Raw genomic sequence first — 21,698 nt, 5'->3', positions numbered from 1 at the left:
GAGGGAAGATCAGGTAGATGAGTGTAAAATACACAAAGCATTGGAGGGTGTGTTTAAAGGTGAGAGTTATTGTAGGTGGAGATGCAAATCACTTTTCAGACTCAAAACCCTCAGGAAATCCAAAGTCCTTACAATGGCAAAGGATCTGGCCACTGTCACTTCTCTAATTTGATCTCCTACCACTCTAAAAAGTGAAGTCCATAAGCAGTTTGCCATTAAACTAGTAAGATTTTTGAGGCCCTAAAAGAACTACCGTCTTCTGGTGAGTGTTAGGTAGGATAAAACTACTGGAAGAAACTCCCAACTCCACCTTAGCATAAAAATCCCTTCTGACTGAGACTAGGTAGAGTAAAATACTAAAGAATATGTTAAGCTGCTTTGACTCTTTAATTTGAGAAGTTTGGGTTTTTTTTTTTTATTGGTTTTTTTTTTTTAAAGACAGAGTCTTGCTCTTGTCGCCCAGGTTGGAGGGCAATGGCACGATTTCGGCTCACTATAACCTCCGCCTCCTGGGTTCAAGAGATTCTCCTGCCTCAGCCTCCTGAGAATTTGGGATTACAGGTGCCTGCCACCACACCCAGCTAATTTTTGTATTTTTATTAGAGATGGGGTTTCACCATGTTGGCCAAACTGGTCTCGAACTCCTAACCTCAGGTGATCCACCCGCCTTGGCCTCTCAAAATGCCGGGATTACAGGTGTGAGCCACCACACCTGGCCTGGGCTGCTGCTTCTTACATGACCAAGTGCAAGATAATACAACTTTAGAGTTTAATTTCGACATTATTGAGGCATCCATGTTATCATGTATTCTTTTTTAAAAATGTTACACATCATGCTTATTTTCTGTATCATGTATTCTTACTGCAGAACCAATGGCAAACTGTAACAAATGACAACATGTATGAACAGAATTTGAAATGGGTGAAAGAAAAAAGAAATGTATTTTTAACCTTGGGAATAGCACAGCCTTGTATTTAATTTTACCAACATATTACTGGGACCTATTTCAGCAAACTCTTCGTAGCAAAATCTGTATTACCATCTGAGGTCCAAAGGAGATCTATAAAGATGCCTCGGTTCATAAAGGTGCACACAGGACCACCCTGATGGACCATTACTCATCTTCCAAGGGATAAAGCCCCACCCTTATTGACCACAGGCTTAATGGTTAATGCCAATGAACTAAGACAGTTTTCATATCCTAGTTGTACAGTAGGAGAGATTTTTTAAAATACATATATTCCTGCCCCATCCCTAGAAACCTGGTTTGGATTTGATCAGCATCAATGTTTTTTAAAAGCAGTACAAGTAATACTAACATGCGGCAAGTCCAACATTATCAGGTTAAAGGAAGAAAAGCTGAGGAGTGGAAGAGGCAAGCCCATGCTGCACTCTAACTGCCATGTTTCCCTGGGGAGGCCACACTCCTGATTTCTTGTCTCATATACCCTTACCAGGTTGGTGAATGACTGGCATAGGTACTAACAGCACAGACACTGAAATTTGTCTGACTTCCTTTTTTTCTGCCCTGGATCAAGACAAGGCAGTGATCCTGATTACATGTGTTTGCTCTTGCAGGCCCAAACCCTATTCAGGTTCCTGAGAGTCCCAAGGCTAAGACAGCAGAGAGGTACTGAGGTAGCACCAGCAGTAAACTAGTTTGGCCCTCATTCCTAAGCCATGTTCCTCTAGTAACGATGCTGACAATTTGATCTCCGTTTGTCTGACTAATTAGTTCTGAACCTGGGCAGGGAAAAAGGAGATACCGATTTCCCTTAAGCCCTAATGGAAACCATTCTGAAAATAATACCACCACATGGAATATCTAAATGTCAAAGAGTTGATTTACGAATTGAAAACTAGAGACTACTTAACTTACAATGCTATAACATTCCAAGCAGCTCGAGGGGGCTGAAGGCATTTCTAAACCAGTATTTTTGGATGTGTGAAAAGGCTAAGTGTGCAATCTCCTCCCTTCTGCTGCCCAGCCACATCCCCCTATGTTAAAATTAAGCAGTGCTCTTCACATCAGTGGCTTCCCAATGAGGTACAGGCTACCTGGTAAAAAAAAAAAAAAAAAAAGTCTTCCTTATAAAATACTTTACCTCTACAATGGTTAACAGAGTTTCCTGAGAGTTTCTCATCACTTCTATGGTTTTCTCACAGCATCTAGAGTCAAACACATTATAAATACAGATTTTGTTACACACCAATGTTTTCAACATATCTTTATCTGTATACTCTCATGTGTAGTATGCTGAGCCTATGCTTGTTAATAATCTACAAATTTGTATCTCAAAATAGCATAATACCTGGCAGAGTGGGCTTTCATTAGATACCTGAAATGAATACAAGTATGTATTTGACTATTTCGCAAGCTTGGCATTTACAAGAATAACACAACACTACTACGAAAGATTTATTTCCGTCTTTGATTTTCTTTCCTTTTTCTTTTTTCTTTGCAACGGGATCTTGCTACATTGCCCTGGCTGGTCTCAAACTCCTGGGGCCAAGTCATCCTCCTGCCTCAGCCTCCCAAGTAGCTGGGATTACAGTCATGCACCACTGTGCTCAGCTCTCAGTCTTTGATTATTGTGGCAATTATTAGTTTACACTGACTTCAATCTGCCCCAATCTGAGTACACAGTCCTATGCTGAGAAAACTACAAGGAATTGCAAAGTTTTTTTTGTAGCACAATGTTACACTGGAACACAAGCTCCTATAAATAAAAATGTAGTCTCTTCTATATCCCCAGTGATGAACATCCAATAGTAGTTCTGATCACTAAAAAGGAGTCAGCCAGGACAGAGGTGTTAAAAGTAAAGGTGGGATGCTTCCAGAGGAGGTCTGGAATAACAGTATGTATGTTACATGGGCTTAGGTCCCAGGTGGGTAGAAGGAAGGGGAACTATTATTGCTTTTACCCAGGGTCTTTTCCTTAGTATTGATAAAGCACTGGGCTATGATTCCAGCATTAAATTCTATAATCTGTACAAATCTCTAACCCGTGTGTGTATATGTATGTGTATATACACACACACACACACACACACATACACACACACAAATTTTTTTTTAGAGACTGGGTCTCGCTGTATTCCCTAGGCTGGACTCAAACTCCTGGGCTCAAACAATCCTCCCACTTCAGCCTCCTGAGTAGCTGGGATTACAGGTGCAAAGAACCATGCCCAGCCCATGTAATTTTGACATCAAAAATTATTTCCCTCCTTTACTTTATATCACTTACCTTCTGAAGACACCTTCAACACCAGTAATGCCCATGCCATCCACAATATCTCTGGTGAGTCTAAAAGGAACTGTCTCAGGAGTAGGAAGGATTTTGCCCTGTTCAAAAGCAACACCTAAAGTAAAGAATACAGTGAAGTTAGGAGGTTTGGCAGCTAATTTACTTTCTTTCCAGTTAGAATGTGAACTTTACAAAGGCAACAAACCATTTGTTACCTATATTCTATGAATACTAGTACATACAATAGTTTATTTCTACTCTGGCTGCCTTCCTCATCTTCTTCTCTATGAGATCCACCTCAAATCCAAATAACATAACAACTTCTTGATGTAACTAGAGAAATCTAGGTTAAAGGGTGATTTTTAAAAATGAAGTAACTACTGGTATAATTTAAAATGGAGACGACATATTTATATTTAAAAAATTTTTAGGCTGGGCGCCGTGGCTCACACCCTGTAATCCCAGCACCTTGAGAGGCCGAGAAGGCCTGATCACCTGAGGTCGGGAGTTAAGAGACCAGCCTGGCCAACATGGTGAAACCATGTCTCTACTAAAAATACAAAAATTAGCTGGGCATGGTGGCAGGCGCCTGTAATCCCAGTTACTCAGGAGGCTGATACAGGAGAATCACTTGAACCTGGGAGGTGGAGGATACAGTGAACTGAGATGGTGCCATTGCACTCCAGCCTGGGCAACAAGAGTGAAATTCCATCTCAAAAAAAAAAAAAAAAAAATTCATGAGACTTTATAATTATATGTTCACTTGCAGTTATAAGAAATCATACAGGAAAGATCATCCCATATGCCTTTTACCCATTTCACCCCAACTGTAATATCGTGCAAAACTATACTACTACTGACATCGATGAAGTCAAGATATACAATATTCCTATCGTAAGGATCCTTCATACTGCCCTTTATGGCCACACCTATTTCCTTCCCATAGCCTATCACCCAGCCCCCTAACCCCCTATTTTTCTAGCAACCACTAATCTGTTCTCCATTTTTATAATTTTGTCATTTCAAGTATGTTATACAAATGCAAGTGGAATAATCATACAGTACGTAACCTTTTGGGAATAGCTTTTCACACTCTGCCTAATGCTCTGGAGATTCATCCAAATTGTTATGTTTATTAATAGTTCTGTTTCTTTTCATTGCTGAGTAGTATTTCAGGGCATGGATGTAACACAGTTTGTTTAAGCATTTGCCCACTGTAGGACATCTGGATTTTTCCGGTTCTTGGCTATTATGAATAAAGCTGCTATATACATTTGTAGTACATGGCCATTTTATGAGTAGATTTTGTTGTTAAGTTTTGCAAGTTCTTAAAGATTGTTCTTCTAGTATCAAGTCTAGGAACTCTGATTTGCCCTAGATGCTAAAGATTTCCTCTTAATTTTCTTCCTCTGTCGCTCAGCTTGAGTAATTTCTACTGCTCTGTCTTCTGTTCACTGATCACTTCTTCTGTCTCCTCATTCTGCAGTTGAAATTTATTTTATTTACTATATTTTTCTGTTCTAAAATTTCCATCTGGTTCTCCTTTATATCTATTTCTATACTGAGACTAATTATTTATGTGCTGAGACTTACTATATTTTCATTTGTTTCAAGCATGTTTATAATTGCTCCTTCAAGCGTTTTTATGATGGCTGCTTTAAAATCTTAGATAATTCAAACATCATTGTCATCTCAGTGTTGGCACCTACAGGTGGTCATTTTTCATTAAAGTTGAGACTTTCCTTGTTCCTGGTATGACTAATGATTTTCAATCGATGCCTACACCTTTTAGTTATTATGAGACTCAGGATCTTCCTTAAACTTCTGCTTTTGATGCCTTTGGGAGTCACCACCTTGTTACCGCTAGGTAAGGGCAAAAGACTAGATTCCCCAATTGGCCTCCACTGACACTCAACAGGGAAAGAGTTTGCTATAGCTGAGTAGGACTGAAAGTCCAGGTTCCCCGGATACGTCCATGGACACCAAGGAATGAGTCAGAAAAAAGGAAAAAAAGGTTGGAAAATATAGACTAGCACGTAACAGTATAGAGTGAGAAGGCCTAACATAGGGTTACTGGAGTCCCAGAAACAGGAAGGAACCTGGATGGACCCTATGGCATGACTATGACTAACAGAATGTGATGGCAGTGATACTGTGCAAGCTGCGGGCCTAGCCCTTAACTTCCACTTCCTCCCCCTTGGAGCCCCAAGATGCTGAATAGGTCCAGGACACTATTGTGGACAGAGAGGCCACATAGGAGTGCTGAAGCATCAGACATGTAAGTGAAGAAGCCATCATGAACTCTGGCCCCGCTGAGTCTTAAGATAACTCCAACCCCAGATGCTAACTGCATCTGCATGAGAGATCCTAAGTGAAAACTGCCCAGCTGAGCCCAGTCAACAGACTATGAGAGATAATAAATAAATAAATAAATAAATAAATAAATAAATTGTGATTTTAAGCTACTAAATTCTGGGGTGGTTTGTTATGCAGCAACAGGTAACCAAACAGATATACACAGAATAGTATACAAATCACCCAAGTGTGTGACTGAGATTTTTGCAAAGTAACAAATCCACATTAACAGAATGCACCAGCATTCCAGAGGCCCCCCTCAGCCCCTTCTACCAGTCACTAACCACCTCTTTCAAAGAGTCACCACTAGCCTGATTTCTAATACTGTACATTAATTTTATCAGCCTTTGAATTTTATATAAATGGAATTATTATATGGACTCTTTTGTGTTGGAATCTTTCACTTAGCATTATATTTGTGAGAGTCTTCCATATTGTGTGTTATTGTTCATTCAATCTCATTATATACAAAGAGAATATAAATATACAATTTGTTCATCCATTCTACCTATGAGGGATATCTGGATTGTTTCTAGTTAGGGGCTATTATGAATAGTGCTACTATAAACATTTTTAAACATATGTGTGCATTTCTGTTGGAGTGGAATTGGTGGGTCACAGGATATACATGAAGTCAGCTTTAGTGGATAATGCCAAACAATATTCCAAAGGGGTTGTACCAATTTACCCTTCTCATTTATAGATGCTTTTAGCACGACCTGAATAGACACAGGTTGGCATACTCCTACCTCTAATTTGCATTTTCCAGACCACTGCCCTTTCATTCTCAGATAAAGTCTCACTCCCCTGTTGAGATCCCCACCTTCTGGCTCTAACAAATCCCTCCCATCTTCATGTTTACTATGTAAACCTGTAAGGTTTTCTCTCACATTCACTGAATGTTGGCATGGACCTAGCTCACAATCTTCTCCTCTGTCCCAACTCTAGAATTCATTCTGGGGACAACCATATAATATCCATGACCATCTCTGTTCTAATGGAATTCAATTTCATTCTCTCTTAGCGAACCACTCATATGGGTTGCACTCCAGAAATGAGTCTCCTAAGACTGCACCCTCTTAGACATTGTAAATTGTACATTCCAATCAAAACCTCTTCTCCTTCGACCCCTTATTCTTACTAAACAGTCTCTGAATTTGACTGAGATTTCTAGTTTATTAGCCCTCTTCCTTCCCTAACTCAGCCCATGGGTAGAGAATAAGCTTGATTACTCTCATCAGTGCTTCAAATCTGTTTGTCCCCTTGTCCCTCCACCACATCTACCATTTTAAACTACAACTTAAGCTCCAAGGATGTTGAGGACTGCTGGAAAATCATACAACAACCCTACTGGCTCCACTACAAATTTAGGATTGAAAGTGTCCCTTAAACTGCTTGGCATGTCTTATTTATTTATCCCTTTCTAGTCAGGTCTTGGTCTCATTTCCATGGTAAATTTTAGAATTTTATTGTTCTTTTAAGGCCAGTTAACATCCCTCCAATTCTTAGCAAATGAGCATGCTTTCTATTTCTCAGCGAAAACAGAATAGCAAATATAATTCCTTCATACTCCTTCCCCTCCAGCTTAAGACTTTCCTACTGGCATCACTTTTCCTCCTCTCTCAGCAGAAAAGCTAACATGCCTCCAATCTACAGCCAATGCTACCAGACTTACGTACTTTATGATATCGCTTGCTATTTCAATTATCTTTTGTTTTTCTCCTGTATCTTCAATATCTAACATGTTTACACCTCTCCTATCTTAAAAAAGCAAGGACCAAAGGTGTCTCTCATCCCTGCAGCAAACTTCTCTGCCATCCTTCCCTTCCCTTCTAAACTTCTTATAGGAATACTCCACATTCTTTTTTTTTTGAGACGGAGTCTTGCTCTATCGGCAGGCTGCAGTGCAGTGGCTTGATCTTGGCTCACTGCAACCTCTGCCTCCGAGGTTCAAGCAATTCTCCTGCCTCAGCCTCTCAAGTAGCTGGGACTACAGGCGCCCACCACCACACCAGGCTAATTTTTTGTATTTTAGTAGAGACGGGGTTTCACCATGTTGGCCAGGATGGTCTTGATCTTCTGACCTTGTGATCTGTGCCTGGCAGATTTCACATTCTTAATCTACACATCCCTAACTTCCATTCAGTCCTTGCCTTTTTACAGTATGGTTTCCTCCATTCTATCCAAAGGCGACTTCCAAGGCCTCTAAGATTGATTACTTGTTAAATTCAGAGGTCTATTTTCAGCATTCATCCTCTCTGACCTTTCTGTATCAGATACTATTGAGCACTATTTCTTTCATAAAATACTTTCCCCTCTTGCCTTCCAAGATCCTGACTTCCTAGTTTTCAAGACTTGCGTACTTCTCAATTTTTTTCTGGCTCAGCCTTTCCAAGGCTCACTTTCCTTATGAGTTCATCTTTAGGTCTCTTTATCGAGGATGATGTGTAAGATCAGAACCTCCTCTAGCCCAACGACTTCAACAGAAATCTATTTGCTGAAGATTCTGGATCTCCGTCATTACATTCACACTCCTTTCTTATATATTAAACTGTCCATTCCACCTATAAATCCCATTAATACTTCAAAATAATGCGCAAAACCAAATTCATCGCTTTCTTATTATTTACAAAACTTGATATACTCCTTAGCTAGAAGCTTCAATTATCCGGGAGCCTCACTCTCCCACTATTTCCTCATTTAGTATCACTGGTACAGTTTACTACAAAAATGTCCCTCAAATCCAATCTTCTGGTTTCTACAACTTTAGTAAAAATCTTCATCATTTCTCTGCTAACCTATTATAATATCCCTTAATTTTTCTTCCTGTTGCCAATACCACTCCCCAAAGTGCTCCTAAAATTATCTTTCTGAAAATAAAATATGATTATGTCCTTCATTTATTTCCTATGGGTTAATGCACTGAAGCTGAAACTCCTCAGCCTGACTTTTTACAGTCCAGTACCAATCTCTCGCTCAAGCGACTCAACTACAAGCATACTTCACTCCAGGCACATTTAATGTCTCACCACTCCCACAACATGCTACATCTTAAAATTACTCCTTGTTTTGGTGGAATAGCCCTGATTCCTTCTTCTGAATCTGCTCTATCTTCTGTCTGAATTATGCTTCCTTTCTTTCTTGAATACCAGGCTCAAACGTCACCTCATCTATTAAGTTTCACTCAGTATCCCAGGCAGAGTTAACTGTTTCTTCCAGCACAACTGTTTATGCTGAAAACAAAAAACACCAATATTTACTGCTTTGATGTATCTGTCTCTCTTATATTTGTAATATCTTGGTAGGCAAACAACATTCCATGATGACCAAATATTTATTAAAAAGAATAAAGATACATAGATTTGATTACTTACCCAAATCTATATGTACAAGTTCTGCTGACTGCTCATTTATCAAGATATTCTGTACATGTCTATCACCAAGTCCAAGTATGTAACCAACTGGAAAAAAAACAAAAAACAAAAACAAACAATCTGAAATCACCGATTCCATCTCTTTCTAATATACAGCCATAATTTCAATTGAGACCACTGACTTGGTATAATCTTTAAGTAGTTTAGGATTTTTAGCCTACTTAAATGATGTGCATAACTGGCCACATTGAGTTTAACTCAAATCTTACCAGCTATTTTAATGCATACTGCATTTTACAAATCCTAGATGATTTGCTAAAAAAATTTGCTTACTAATAGGCACACATTTTAAAATATTAGTACTTAACAAATTATTGTGGCTAAAGTTGAGACCCATTATTTACCTGGGCCAAAACAGTGCATTATATGTACTCAAATTTTTACTGAACATACTTATAAGAAGTCTATGGATAAACTCTTCACTCTTCAGTGAAACTTTCTTCTCCTTGATGAATTATATTTAACACAAATTAACCATTAATTCATTTCATTTCACCAGGTATATATCCCCCCAAAAAACTGCATTTCTGTATTTCAGACAGATGATGACATCTGATGGGAGAGAAATCACATGGCATTACAAAAAAAACACTGGGTAGGGAGTCGGAATGATTGGATATCTGGCTCACTCTGTCATTAACTAGGCCTACTTTCTTGTTTATAAACTAGTTGTATCTGATTAGTGATTCTCTGTGTAGAAGAGAGTTTCACAATTACCTGGGAACTCTTTCAAAACATACAAGCCCTGCCTTCCTGGGATATAGTACATAAGTGATGAGTCATCTTTAGTTTAAAAAAAAGAAACAATAGATTAAATGATCTCTAATGTTTCCATTAGTTCTCATGCTCTGGGATTTTGTTAACCATACTATCTACCTATTCTAATTTCTTAGGGGAAAAAAGTCAAAATATATATTGTATACAAAATATTTAAATATATCTCATGATTTCTATTCTGAAAACAAAATTCTATTAATATTAATCACTAGGTGATAATATTTAGAGTTATTTTAGAGGTTATATGCAAAAGAACAAAAATAATTAAAGGAAGTAAGTTATCACAGGTTTTATTATTTTCCAAAGAAAGTCTCAGAAAATAATACATTGAGGAGAGAAAATACGCCACATTAACTATAAAGCGAAGAAGAAAACCCTGTCTTTTTATTATTTATCAAAGTACGAGAATTCTCTTCACATAAGTTATAAAAAGGTAGATGCTAAGAATCAGGATGAACAAGAAACATAGTGATTTAATAATGAAGATGGTTTGGTTACTAACTACATCATCGCTATCATCCCCCTGCAACTCAGAATGTAAAAAAAGTGCTGAATCAAACAAAAATAAAACCTGCCAAACAACGAAGTGCTGAATCTACTGTATGTACAAGATTACCAATAGAAGACGTGGCTACACTGCGCGTATAAGCCAATCGCTTCTCAAACCAAATAGCTGGATCCAAGAATTTTTCCATGCAGAAGTAACGGAAAACTGGTTGAAAATTTTGGCAAACATCCATGAAGACTTCATATTTATCTTCAAAAGACTTTTTTTGCACCTCCTTTAAATAGAGCATATATATAATTATTTTTCAATATTGTGTTCGATTAAACTAATATCCACATTTTTATATAAAAATATGACAGATATAGGGGCAATAAAGATGAACAGGATACATTACCTACAAGAAGCTAACAGTCTGGACAGGGAACCAATCAATTACAAGTGATAATCCCTTTAGGATTTCCGTTATTAATCGTTGGGGAAGGAAGCACACCTACGGTGACTGTTATTTGTTTTGATTAAATTCTAATTTGAATAATCCTGTAATCTTAAGCGGAAGCAAAGACAGAAACACCTCAGTAGTTCCAGTAGCTCAGATGGCATCACAACATTGGGTTGCAACAGAAAACAGGAAAAGGGAGAGAACAGAGGAATCCCTCATGGATGGCAGGTGACATGACTCAGATCTCTATTCTCCAACATATTCTTGCTGTAAAATACCACCTGAAGCAAAGCTTACCGACTTCAACTCCCTCCCATCTATATGCTGATGATTTCTAAATCTGTATGTTTGGCCCAGATATCTTTATTAAGCTTTAGCTTAATGTGCTTCTCCAGCTGCCCATCCAACATCTTCACTTGGATCACTTCCAAATCCAAACAAATACTTCTTCATCTCTGGCAAACTTTAGTCACCTCTTCTATTCTTCAATTCAGTAAAGAGCTTCACCATCTACCCAGCTGCCCCAACCAGAAAACTGGGAGGCACTGGCTACTCCTTTTCTCCAACATTTTTAATTTTTTTTTATTTTTATTTTTTTGAGACAGGGTGACAGGGTCTCCGTCACCTGGACTGGAGTGCAGGGGTGTGATCACAGCTCATTGCAACTTTGGCCCCTGGGCTCAAGCAATCCTTCCACCTCAGCCTCTTGAGTAGCTGGGATTACAGGCACGTGCCACCACTACCTGGCTGACTTTTTATTTTTTGTAGAGATGGGGTCTAACTATATTTCCCAGGCTAGTCTTAAACTCCTGGGCTCAAGCAATCCTCCTGCCTTGGTCTCCTTAAGTGCTGGGATTACAGGCATGCGCTACCACACCTGCCCCCCAACCTTATTTTTAATCAGCAGTCAAATCCTGTGAATTCTGTCTCCTTCATATTTCTCATCTCTACCCACGATTCTCCCTTCCTACTGCTATTCATCTCAGTTCAGACCATCTCATGCCTCCAGTCTGCATTCTCAAAAATAGAACCCACAGTGCTGTCGGAGTTTCTTTCTAAAATGCAAGTCTGATATTACTATCCTTTAGGGTCTCATAAGACCTATAGCATAAATTGCAAACTCCTTTGCATTTCATAAAGCAACACTCTATCTTTTGACCAACAACTACTGCTCTAATCTCATCTTTTCTTCCTCAAACACTAAGCCTATGCTTATGTTGTCTGTGCCTGCTCATGCCTCTTCTCCTTTGCTTATATGCTCCTTCTGCCTGAAAAACAACTCATTTACAAAACTTGGTTCACACACACTTTCCTCTGTGAAGCATTTCTTGGATCTACTTATCTCTATTCTCCCCACCCCAGGCAGAACTAAGCACTTCCTTCTCCATACCTACACTGTACCCTGTGTGCCAGGTACAGATTTCCATCACAACACCTATAGCACTTACCACATATTTTTAAAAACATGTCACAGAAAGCACAATAAAATGAAAAGTAAATGGATTTTGGATTTAGACAAGGCTCAAATCCTTGCTCTGTTTATTAGCTCACTGGCTTTGGGAAAGTTCTCTGAACTTCTCATTTTAAAATGGGGATAAGGATCATGATGATTAGTCATACTATTTGTGAAGTCTGAAGTCAGCACAGTACCTGGTAGATAGAAAGCATACAATAAATATTTCTGATTCTGTGAATGAGTATCAGACTAGATGGCCAATGTGACACTGTAAATGTCTTAGAAGGTTTTCTATTTCAATTTCATAAAAAATTACTTCATACTCTTGTTGTTGTTGTTTTAGTGTGTGTCTGTTTTTTAGAGATGGGGTCTTGCTCTGTTGCCAAGGCTGGCCTCAAAATCCTGGGCTCAAGTGATCCCACAGACTTAGCCTCTCAAGTGGCTGGGATTACAGGTGCATGCCATCGTGCCTGGCATTTTAGTGTTTTGTTTGTTAAGAATTAGTTTATTCCCAAATTGAAAACAAATCAGCACACATTGAATAACCTTTACATTTCTTATCTGACAAGGGATGACATACATAGTTTATAAAATCCTTCCTTTTTCACTCACACACTTTCATTCTGATGAGTTTACTTTCTTTTACTTATTATCTTTGACAATTACCTGATGAAATTTAAGTTTTTTTGTATTCTACAATATTTGATAGCTGTCAGCTTTAATAAGCCATTAAATAATCTTGCAATAAGCTTTAATTTTGGGTGTCACTCACCATCATTTTCTTTTGGCACTGAAAGGCACTGAAATCATTTGGCCTGTATCTTTTATGAGCACCATCTTCATTGTTAACAAGAAATTCACCAATAGGGATAGTTCCTGTACACCATTCAAGAACACCACTTCGCTGAGAGAGGGGAACCACCTGGAGTTACAGATTAAATACCTTTTAATTTTAAAAGGCCATTAAAGAGCATTTGATGATCATTCAACTATCAGAGTCAGTGCAAAGCATTTTTTTCAAGTTGTATTAATATTTCTCTGTCCATAGAAGACAAAGCTCCTTGGAGGAAACCAACCGGAAATAAACGTAAGCTCAAAGAATGTAATTTTCCAGTCAGCTGCCTAGATGTTTGAGAGCCTGCCCATCACTCAATCCCCACGATTCTCTGAGAGGTCACTAGTAATTATACTCACCATCATCTGTCATTAATCCATACTTAGTTTGTCCAGTTAGGAGAGGAATTAACTGCTTTCCTTACAATTTTAATATCAATTAAAGTTGGGGAGCTTCACTTGGAAATTATTACCCCTGAATGTGATCTCAATTTTAGTGTAACTTCATTACTGAAATTACATGTACTCTTGCTTTACAGTGTTATTATCTTCACAGAGAGAAAATGTACTCCTAAATATAAAATAAGCAATTTTACAAGGAAATTTTTAAAAATTATAAGCATACATAAAGTGTAGAAAATGATATTAACAGATACACTTTTATCCATTAAACAGCCATATCAAATCTAGGATTTTCTGACATTTGCTGGGGAAGAGATGAAGCTCCCCGTTGTGTGCTTCACTGACCCCAAGTCCCTCCCCACCGTCAAGACGACATTAGCTGGTTTATCATGGTCATGTATTTTTTGGTATACTTTTATTTCAAAGCTATATGTACACAAATAGTTGTAAGTATTAAGTGAAATTATGATACTATATGTAAACTTCTATAATTTGGTTTTTTATTCAATACTATTTTATCCTAACTATGTGAGCATATTTAACTCTATATCATTCAACAGCTATATACTACATAAATACACCACAATTATCCAATCTGCATTTACATTGTTTCCACATTTCCATGAAATATTGCTGCAATGAAATAAACTACTCCTGAACATATTTCATTTTCTCTAGGCAGCAGTGTCCAATCTTTTGGATTCCCTGAGACACACTGAAAGAATTGCCTTGGGCCATACATAAAATATGCCAACACTAACGATTGCTGATGAGCTAAAAAAGAAAAAAAAAAAATGCAAAAGAAAATCTCATGATCCTTTTTGTTCTAATTAACATTATTATATTCATTTCCTCAGCTGGTCACTCGTCTTTATGGTGTCTTTAATTCTATACATTTTTTAATTTTAATTTTCTCACATACGTTGAACTGTTTTGTGTCTTAAGGAAGCATTTGATTAATTTATTAACATATATTTGTTGGGGGTGTATTATGTGTTACACACAGGGCTAGGGCACTGAAAACAGACTGGCAAAAAGGCAGATGAAGACTATGCCCTCATAAAGTTTCATTCTGGTGAGGAACATATATCCTAATAAACATTTCATGATATTAGATAATAAGTATAAGAGAACAAAACATAAGTTTAAAAAAGAGAGAAAGTGGGTAATGGCAACATGCTTGGAGGCCTTTCTGAGGGTAACACTGGAGCAGAAGCCTGAATGAAGGGAGTGACTGGTGTGAAGATGTGAGGGAAAAGCATTCCAGGCAGAAGCAGAAAAGCCCTGAGGCAGAAACAAATTGGTGTGTCTAAGCTATTGCAAAAGACCAGGTAAGTCAAGTGGAGATGACTCATCTATACAAGCAGAAAGTGAGAGGAGTGTGAGGAGACTGGCAGATAAGGCTGGAGGGAGAACAGCAGAGGCAGATGACTTAGAGAGCTGTCATTCAGGGACAGTGTGAACTCATCTGGGGTTCTGAACAGGAAAATGGAATACGGCTGGCCCTCTGCATCCGCAGATTCAACCAACTGTGGATCAAAAATATTCACCAAAAAACCCTCAATAAAAACAATACAATAAAACACAGATTTTAAAAACCAATACAGTACAACTATTTACATAGCATTTACACTATATAAGGTATTTTAAGTAACCCTGAGATGATTTACAGTACATGGGAGAAGGTGCATAGGTTACAGGCAAATGCTACATACACCACTGTATATAAGGGACTTGATTTTAGTATCCACAGGGGGCTCTGGAAACAATCCCCCACAGACACCGAATGATAACAGTACTCTGTCTTAGATACTTTTAAAAGGATCACTCTAACAGTTATGAATAAAACTAGCTTTTGAAAACCAAGAGCAGAAGTAAACTGTTGGTTTGAACGCTAGTATCTACAGAGATGTGACTGTAGAAGTAGGGTGGTAATAGCAGGGGTGGTAAAAAGTGACCTGCCTGGAAGTTGACCAATAGGACTTGCTGATGGAATAGACGAAACTTGAGAGAAACAAGAGTTTAAAATGACTCCCATTACTTGGTGACATTTAGGAATTTTTGTGAATTGTTTTAGGAGTGATGACAGTATTGTGATAATGGTTTTTTAAAACAGACATTATCTTATAGATCTACACACTGAAATGCTTACAGATGAAATGATATGACATCTTGCTTTAAAATAATATTGGAAGGAAGTTGGTGGAAGGAGAAATGGAACAAAATTGCCCATGAGTTGGTAACTGCTGAAGCTGAGTGACGAGTACAAGGGGGTTCATGATGTCTCCTTTTGTATGTTTGAAATTTTCCATAATAATAAAAAAAGAAAATAAAGCCTCTAGGTTTCAGTCTGAGCAACCAAGTGAAGGTGGTGCCATCTCTAACAATACACTTTGCATTTTAATTATGTTTATTATGTTTATCTTCCCTATTAGAATGTGAACACCTTAAGGACCAGGGCGATGTTTTACTGCTTCTATAGACCTAGCACTCACTAGAGTATCTAACCCAACACAGGCATATAAATTCACATTTATTGAACAAACGAATGATCTCATGGCCTTTCTGACTTCCCTTCCTGCCTGAGTATTCTACATTGCCCTCTCCCCTGCTCTTTGACTTTGAGTTAGCTGTGACCCTTGATGCTTGATCACATTAACATTCTTGCAGTGTAGTGTACTCTGTCTAAGTCTCTTTTACATTGATTACTCTCTATCAATATCTAGTTCAGAGGGGGGGAATCAAACCCTTATTTTTTGTTGAGAGATTGATGTAGAAAGGAATAGGTTAGCTTTTTTCTGCCTCAGCTTAGAGTCTCAACTGTGATGTTGGTTGTTGGAGAAAGAGCTGAATTTGAATTTCAAAAAGCAAATGACAGTGTTTTCTCTGGTACTAAAGATTCTCTGTAAGATTTCAATTGGGTATCTGGGTACTTTGTATAAATGCCACAAAAAAGGATTGATGACTATTTCCTCAGTTCTCTCAAAATACACAGCTGATACCATCCTAGATACACAGAAATGAAGTTAATTCATTATATTCAGTGAATGCCTTAAGATATTATGACTTCTCTCCCCAGAACCATGACTGAGATGGAGGCTCTGAAATATGCATGACAAGGAATAAAAATTATTTATTGGCACAAGGCAGGATGATCAGGTTAAGTACAAAGCTCCTTTCAGCACTTACATATTGGAGACTTGCCTTTTAGAAAACAAATCCTGTGACACCTAAGATTTTAGGCTTGTTCGGTATACTTTGTAACAATGCATAGTTTTGGTGGAGAAAAATGGGGTCAGCCACCCTAATTCTGGTTATGTTAAGGGTATGTATGTCTGAGTTATCAACATATACAATAAGAACTGTCTTCATTTCCATCTGATTCTCTGACAAGAGATATCTGGCATGCCTCAATATACAAGTCTCTCCTTTTGAGGTTGCACAATAGCACAAGGTTTGTATACCAAGATTTAGTTCCAGGTAGTCAATGTTTGCTCTTGGTGACACAATGACCACAGAAGACCTGAATCTCAGGATTGGGAATGACTCTACAGATGACTGGACTGGGTAGACTACTTTGCTGTAGTCTAGGGAACCTCAACTAAAGGCAAGAACAGTTAGTTTAACATAATGATGACACAACTTTCACATTCTTGGAGTAATCTCAGAATAACATAATTGGCTTATTGTCGTAATTCTAAGAAATAGTGAAACCTAAACTGTTGTGTTTAGAGGTTATACTTTAACATTGAGATGTATAACATTAAATACTCAATTAATTATCTGGGTTACTGCCCCCCGCTTTTTTGGTTAAGACAAGGTCTTGCTCTGCTGCCCAGACTGAACTGCAGTGGCATGATCACAGCTCATGTACAGCCCCAAACTCCTGATTTCAAGCAATCCTTCCGCTTTAGCTTCTTGAGTAGCTAGGACTATAGGTGCATGCTACCATGGCCAGCTACATTTTTAATTTTTTGTAGAGATGAGGTCTTGCTATGTTGCCCAGGTTGGTTTCAAACTACTGGCCTCAAGTGATCCTACTGCCTTGGCCTCTCAAAGTGCTGAGATTACAGGCGTGAGCCATTGCATCTGGCCTCTAGACATTTTTCTTTTCTTGAGACGAAGTCTCGGTCTGTCACCTAGGCTGGAGTGCAGTGGTACAACCTGGGGTCACTGCAACCTCTGCTGTCTGGTTGAAGTGATTCTCTCACCTCAGCCTCCCGAGTAGCTGAGACTAGAGGCATGTGCCACCACGCCTGGCTAATTTTTTTGTATTTTTAGTAGAGATGGGGTTTGGCCATGTTCACCAGGCTGGTCTCAAACTCCTGGCCTGAAGTGATCCACCCACCTTGGCCTCCTGAAGTACTGGGATTACAGGTGTGGGCCACCATGCCCGGCTAGAAATCTTAATGGAATAATTTATATGGTAAAATAGTTTTGTGTGAAAACTAGCTGCTGAAAAAGTCATAAGGTAGAGATGAAAGTTTAGTAATTTCTGCCTTCAAGATATTCTAGGTCAGGCATTGGCTTTTTTGTACTTTACAGCAATGAACTTTGGAGGTTCAATTGTGTACCTGATTGGAAATCTTAGCTACTTTCTGAGAGTTCAGGAGGTGCTCCTATAGCCCGTACTTTTGTAACCCAATTCTTCAGTCATTATCTTTGCAATCTAAAAGTCTGGCATTTAGAGCATAAAAAAATTTCCTTTCATTCACATTACAGGAAAATCTACTCTCTAAAAATTTCTTAGCAATCTCTACATTATCTGTCAGATAGGAGATAGCTAATACATCATCAGCTTTGTTCAAAAATTAGGTCAGGTCAATAGATGGCAGAAAAACTAGACTGGTGGGTCTTGAAGTGTTGTCCCTGGACCAGTGCAGCATCAACATCACTGGTATCTTGCTAGAAATGCACATTCACAGGTTCCACACTAATCTTGCTGAATTAGAAATTCTAAGAATGGGGCTCAGGAATCTGTGTTTTAACAAACTCTCCAAGTGACTATGATGTCTGCTAAAGCTCGAGTACCGGTGATCTTAACCACATCAAAGAATTCCTGTACAGGCCGGGTGCGGTGGCTCAAGCCTGTAATCCCAGCGCTTTGGGAAGCCAAGACGCTGGGATCACAAGGTCAGGAGATCGAGACCATCCTGGCTAACACGGTGAAACCCCGTCTCTACTAAAAAAATACAAAAAAACGGCCGGGCGCGGTGGCTCAAGCCTGTAATCCCAGCACTTTGGGAGGCCGAGACGGGCGGATCACAAGGTCAGGAGATCGAGACCATCCTGGCTAACACGGTGAAACCCCGTCTCTACTAAAAAATACAAAAACTAGCCGGGCGAGGTGGCGGACGCCTGTAGTCCCAGCTACTCGGGAGGCTGAGGCAGGAGAATGGCGTGAACCCGGGAGGCAGAGCTTGCAGTGAGCCGAGATCCGGCCACTGCACTCCAGTCTGGGCGACAAAGCGAGACTCTGTCTCAACAAAAAAAAAAAAAAAAAAAAAAAAAAAAAATACAAAAAAACTAGCCCGACAAGGTGGCGGACGCCTGTAGTCCCAGCTACTCGGGAGGCTGAGGCAGGAGAATGGCGTGAACCGGGGAGGCGGAGCTTGCAGTGAGCTGAGATCCCGCCACTGCACTCCAGCCTGGGCGACAGAGCTAGACTCCGTCTCAAAAAAAAACAGAATCCCTGTACAGAGTAGCTTTTATAGAGCAACTTTTGCTTTCTGCATTCATCGAGGATTAATTAGCTTTTTAAACTGCTAATGGAAAGCATCTATTATGTTAGTTATTATTACAGAAAGTTCCATGTCACAAATTTCTCACAAACTTGAAGGCTAAGGAAAAAAGTTGTGCTTTCCTTAATGAACAGTATGCCCCTCTCCCAACCAGTAAGTTTTATATTTGTCTCTGAAAGCAGTTAAGAAGCTCAAAACCAAGTTCTGCTTTTTATTACAATAGCCTAGCTCAAGCAGAATTTTGGAGGGTAGATCTAATTTATTCTTCTCCACTCCCCTATTTAGGGCTTTTAATTTAGCCATTATTTAAAAAAAAAAACACATTCATAGTAGAAAACTAGAAATATATAAAAAAGCAGGTGTCACCCATAGTCCCTGTTACAACATTTATAGAAGTAGAAAGTTTTAAAATGAGGCACATGAATGAAATCACAAAAGACAAACCTGTGGAAAATAGGCCCTTTAAATTAAGGATTTATTGTTATTTCTAAACGGTTAACTGAATAATCAATATAAGTCAAAGATGATCAGCTAATAGAATGTGACTGAGGACTGTCTTCTCAGGCAAATAGCTAGAGGAAATGTAAGTGGGTACACCCCCATTGACAGTAATTTGGCAATATGTACCAGATTACAGGTGCATGTATCCTCTAACCCAGCAATCCAACTTTTGGAAATCCATGCTACTGATTTGCCTGCACATGTATGAAATTTGTATGTTCAAGGTTATTACTATAATACAGCATTGTTTGTACCAGCAAAAGACTGAAAACCCAAATGCCCATTGATAAGGACTTGTATAAAAAACTACATACATACACACAATGCAGCTGTTAAAAAAGGAGAAAGATTTCTGTGACATATTGTTGAGTAGAAAAAAAAGGAAAAAATACCTGACTATAAGAAACACCTAACTATAATTAACAGTAATAAAGACTTTTTAAAAGAAAATAAATCTGGCCGGGTGCGGTGGCTCAAGCCTGTAATACCAGCACTTTGGGAGGCCGAGACGGGCGGATCACTAGGTCAGGAGATCGAGACCATCCTGGCGAACACGGTGAAACCCCGTCTCTACTAAAAAATACAAAAAACTAGCCAGGCGAGGCGGCGGGCGCCTGTAGTCCCAGCTACTCGGGAGGCTGAGGCAGGAGAATGGCGTAAACCCGGGGGGCGGAGCTTGCAGTGAGCTGAGATCCGGCCACTGCACTCCAGCCCGGGCGACAGAGCCAGACTCCGTCTCAAAAAAAAAAAAAAAAAAAAAAGAAAATAAATCTTTATTATTTGGTCCTTCACAGAAAACATTTGTAGACTCCTGATCCAAATAATGGCCCCTGCCCCTGCCCCTTCCCCTTCCCCTTCTCCTTTTTTAAACAGGATCTTGCTGTGTTGCTCAAGCTGGGGGCTCACTGCCAAGCCTGAGCTCACTGCAGCCTCAAACTCCTGGACTCAAGTGATCCTCCCACCTCAGCCTCCCAAGTAGCTAAGGGACTACAAGCACATGTCATCATGCCTGGCTTTTTTTTTTTTTTTTTTTTTTTTTTACTTTTTGTCAAGATGGGGTCTCACTATGTTGCCGAGGCTGGTCTCGAACTCCTGGCCTCAAGCGATCCTCCCACCTTGGCCTCCCAAAGCATTAGGAATATAGGCATGAGCCACTTCACCCAGCCAAATGGCATCTTTTATATGTTTCTAGTGAAATAACAGAAGTACAAATAGTTACCTTATAAGTACAGATAGTTAATTTCCTCTTCCTAGTTTCAGTGTTTCTCTGCAGTAATGTATTACACATCTGGAAGACCTGTTGCATGACAGCATCTTGTCTCAGGTCATCACGGCCCTTCAGAATAATTAAACATGAATAAACAAGTACAGTTTATTTTATTATAAAAACACAGAGCCATCTGAGAATAGCAAAGGGCACTCAGAAACAAATCTGAGCATCTGTGCACCTCTTGACAGTCTCCCAAATAATTAAAGATCTACTGCCATTCTTTCATTTAGAATAAGCTACAACATTTACCCTCGCTACTTCTGTAATTAGATTAACTGGAAGTCCCCCATAGGAAGGCATACTGCAAACACCTGAGTAAAACAGCACTGTGTCTTTCCACCACTCCCCAGTAGGATGCAAAGAGCTCGTGAGCAAATGGTAAAGGAAGAATGCTCTCCCTTTTTGGTACATTAAATAGCCCTTGGAACAGTACCAGACCCAGTATACTGACACAAAGGACGTCAACTTGTACTATTCAAGGAGATAAGAGACAGACACCAAAGTATTTTTTTCACAAGAAGCAAGCTCACTGTACATGTCTGTACATCTTAATGGTAATCTTTTACTTGAATCAACCATATAATAATGATGGTCTTTCAGAGAGACACACACACACACACACACACACACACACAAAAATGGAGAAAAGCCTTGTTCTAGAAAGTTGTCTACAAATCTTCCTCATTTGCAATTATTCAAAATAAAGACAAAAACCCAAATAAATCAGAAAGA

The 21,698-nt window shown here is 39.0% G+C and overlaps 3 protein-coding genes across 14 annotated transcripts in view; 2 read left to right on the top strand and 1 right to left on the bottom strand.

The window, feature by feature from the left end:
- POGLUT3 (protein O-glucosyltransferase 3) overlaps positions 1–21,698 on the top strand; it is a 603,612-nt gene that overhangs the window by 128,333 nt on the left and 453,581 nt on the right. The window lies entirely within an intron of this gene.
- Positions 1–21,698, bottom strand: part of ATM (ATM serine/threonine kinase) — a 134,418-nt gene that overhangs the window by 6,022 nt on the left and 106,698 nt on the right. For 7 of the 8 annotated variants that reach the window (XM_050758671.1, XM_050758672.1, XM_050758670.1 and 4 more), the window contains 6 exons: positions 20,916–21,032; positions 12,991–13,140; positions 10,432–10,597; positions 8,979–9,065; positions 3,250–3,364; positions 2,107–2,170 (listed from right to left, as the gene is read on the bottom strand). In XM_050758671.1, the coding sequence (XP_050614628.1) occupies positions 2,107–2,170; positions 3,250–3,364; positions 8,979–9,065; positions 10,432–10,597; positions 12,991–13,140; positions 20,916–21,032 (699 nt within the window). Of the gene's footprint in view, positions 1–2,106; positions 2,171–3,249; positions 3,365–8,978; positions 9,066–10,431; positions 10,598–10,617; positions 10,868–12,990; positions 13,141–20,915; positions 21,033–21,698 lie in introns of those variants that run through there. The other variant, XM_050758676.1, reaches the window with a different exon arrangement.
- C14H11orf65 (chromosome 14 C11orf65 homolog) overlaps positions 1–21,698 on the top strand; it is a 142,298-nt gene that overhangs the window by 95,634 nt on the left and 24,966 nt on the right. Inside the window, exon 9 of one of the 5 annotated variants that reach the window (XM_050758726.1) lies at positions 15,585–16,155. The exons of the other annotated variants lie outside the window; for them this stretch is intronic. Coding sequence (XP_050614683.1) covers positions 15,585–15,597 — 13 coding nt within the window. The 3' untranslated portion in view covers positions 15,598–16,155. Of the gene's footprint in view, positions 1–15,584; positions 16,156–21,698 lie in introns of those variants that run through there. 5 annotated transcript variants of the gene reach the window in all.

The sequence above is a fragment of the Macaca thibetana genome, chromosome 14 (genome assembly GCF_024542745.1).
Source record: "Macaca thibetana thibetana isolate TM-01 chromosome 14, ASM2454274v1, whole genome shotgun sequence".
In the NCBI taxonomy this organism is placed as follows: Eukaryota; Metazoa; Chordata; class Mammalia; order Primates; family Cercopithecidae; genus Macaca; species Macaca thibetana.
This window is presented reverse-complemented; position numbering and strand designations above follow the sequence as displayed.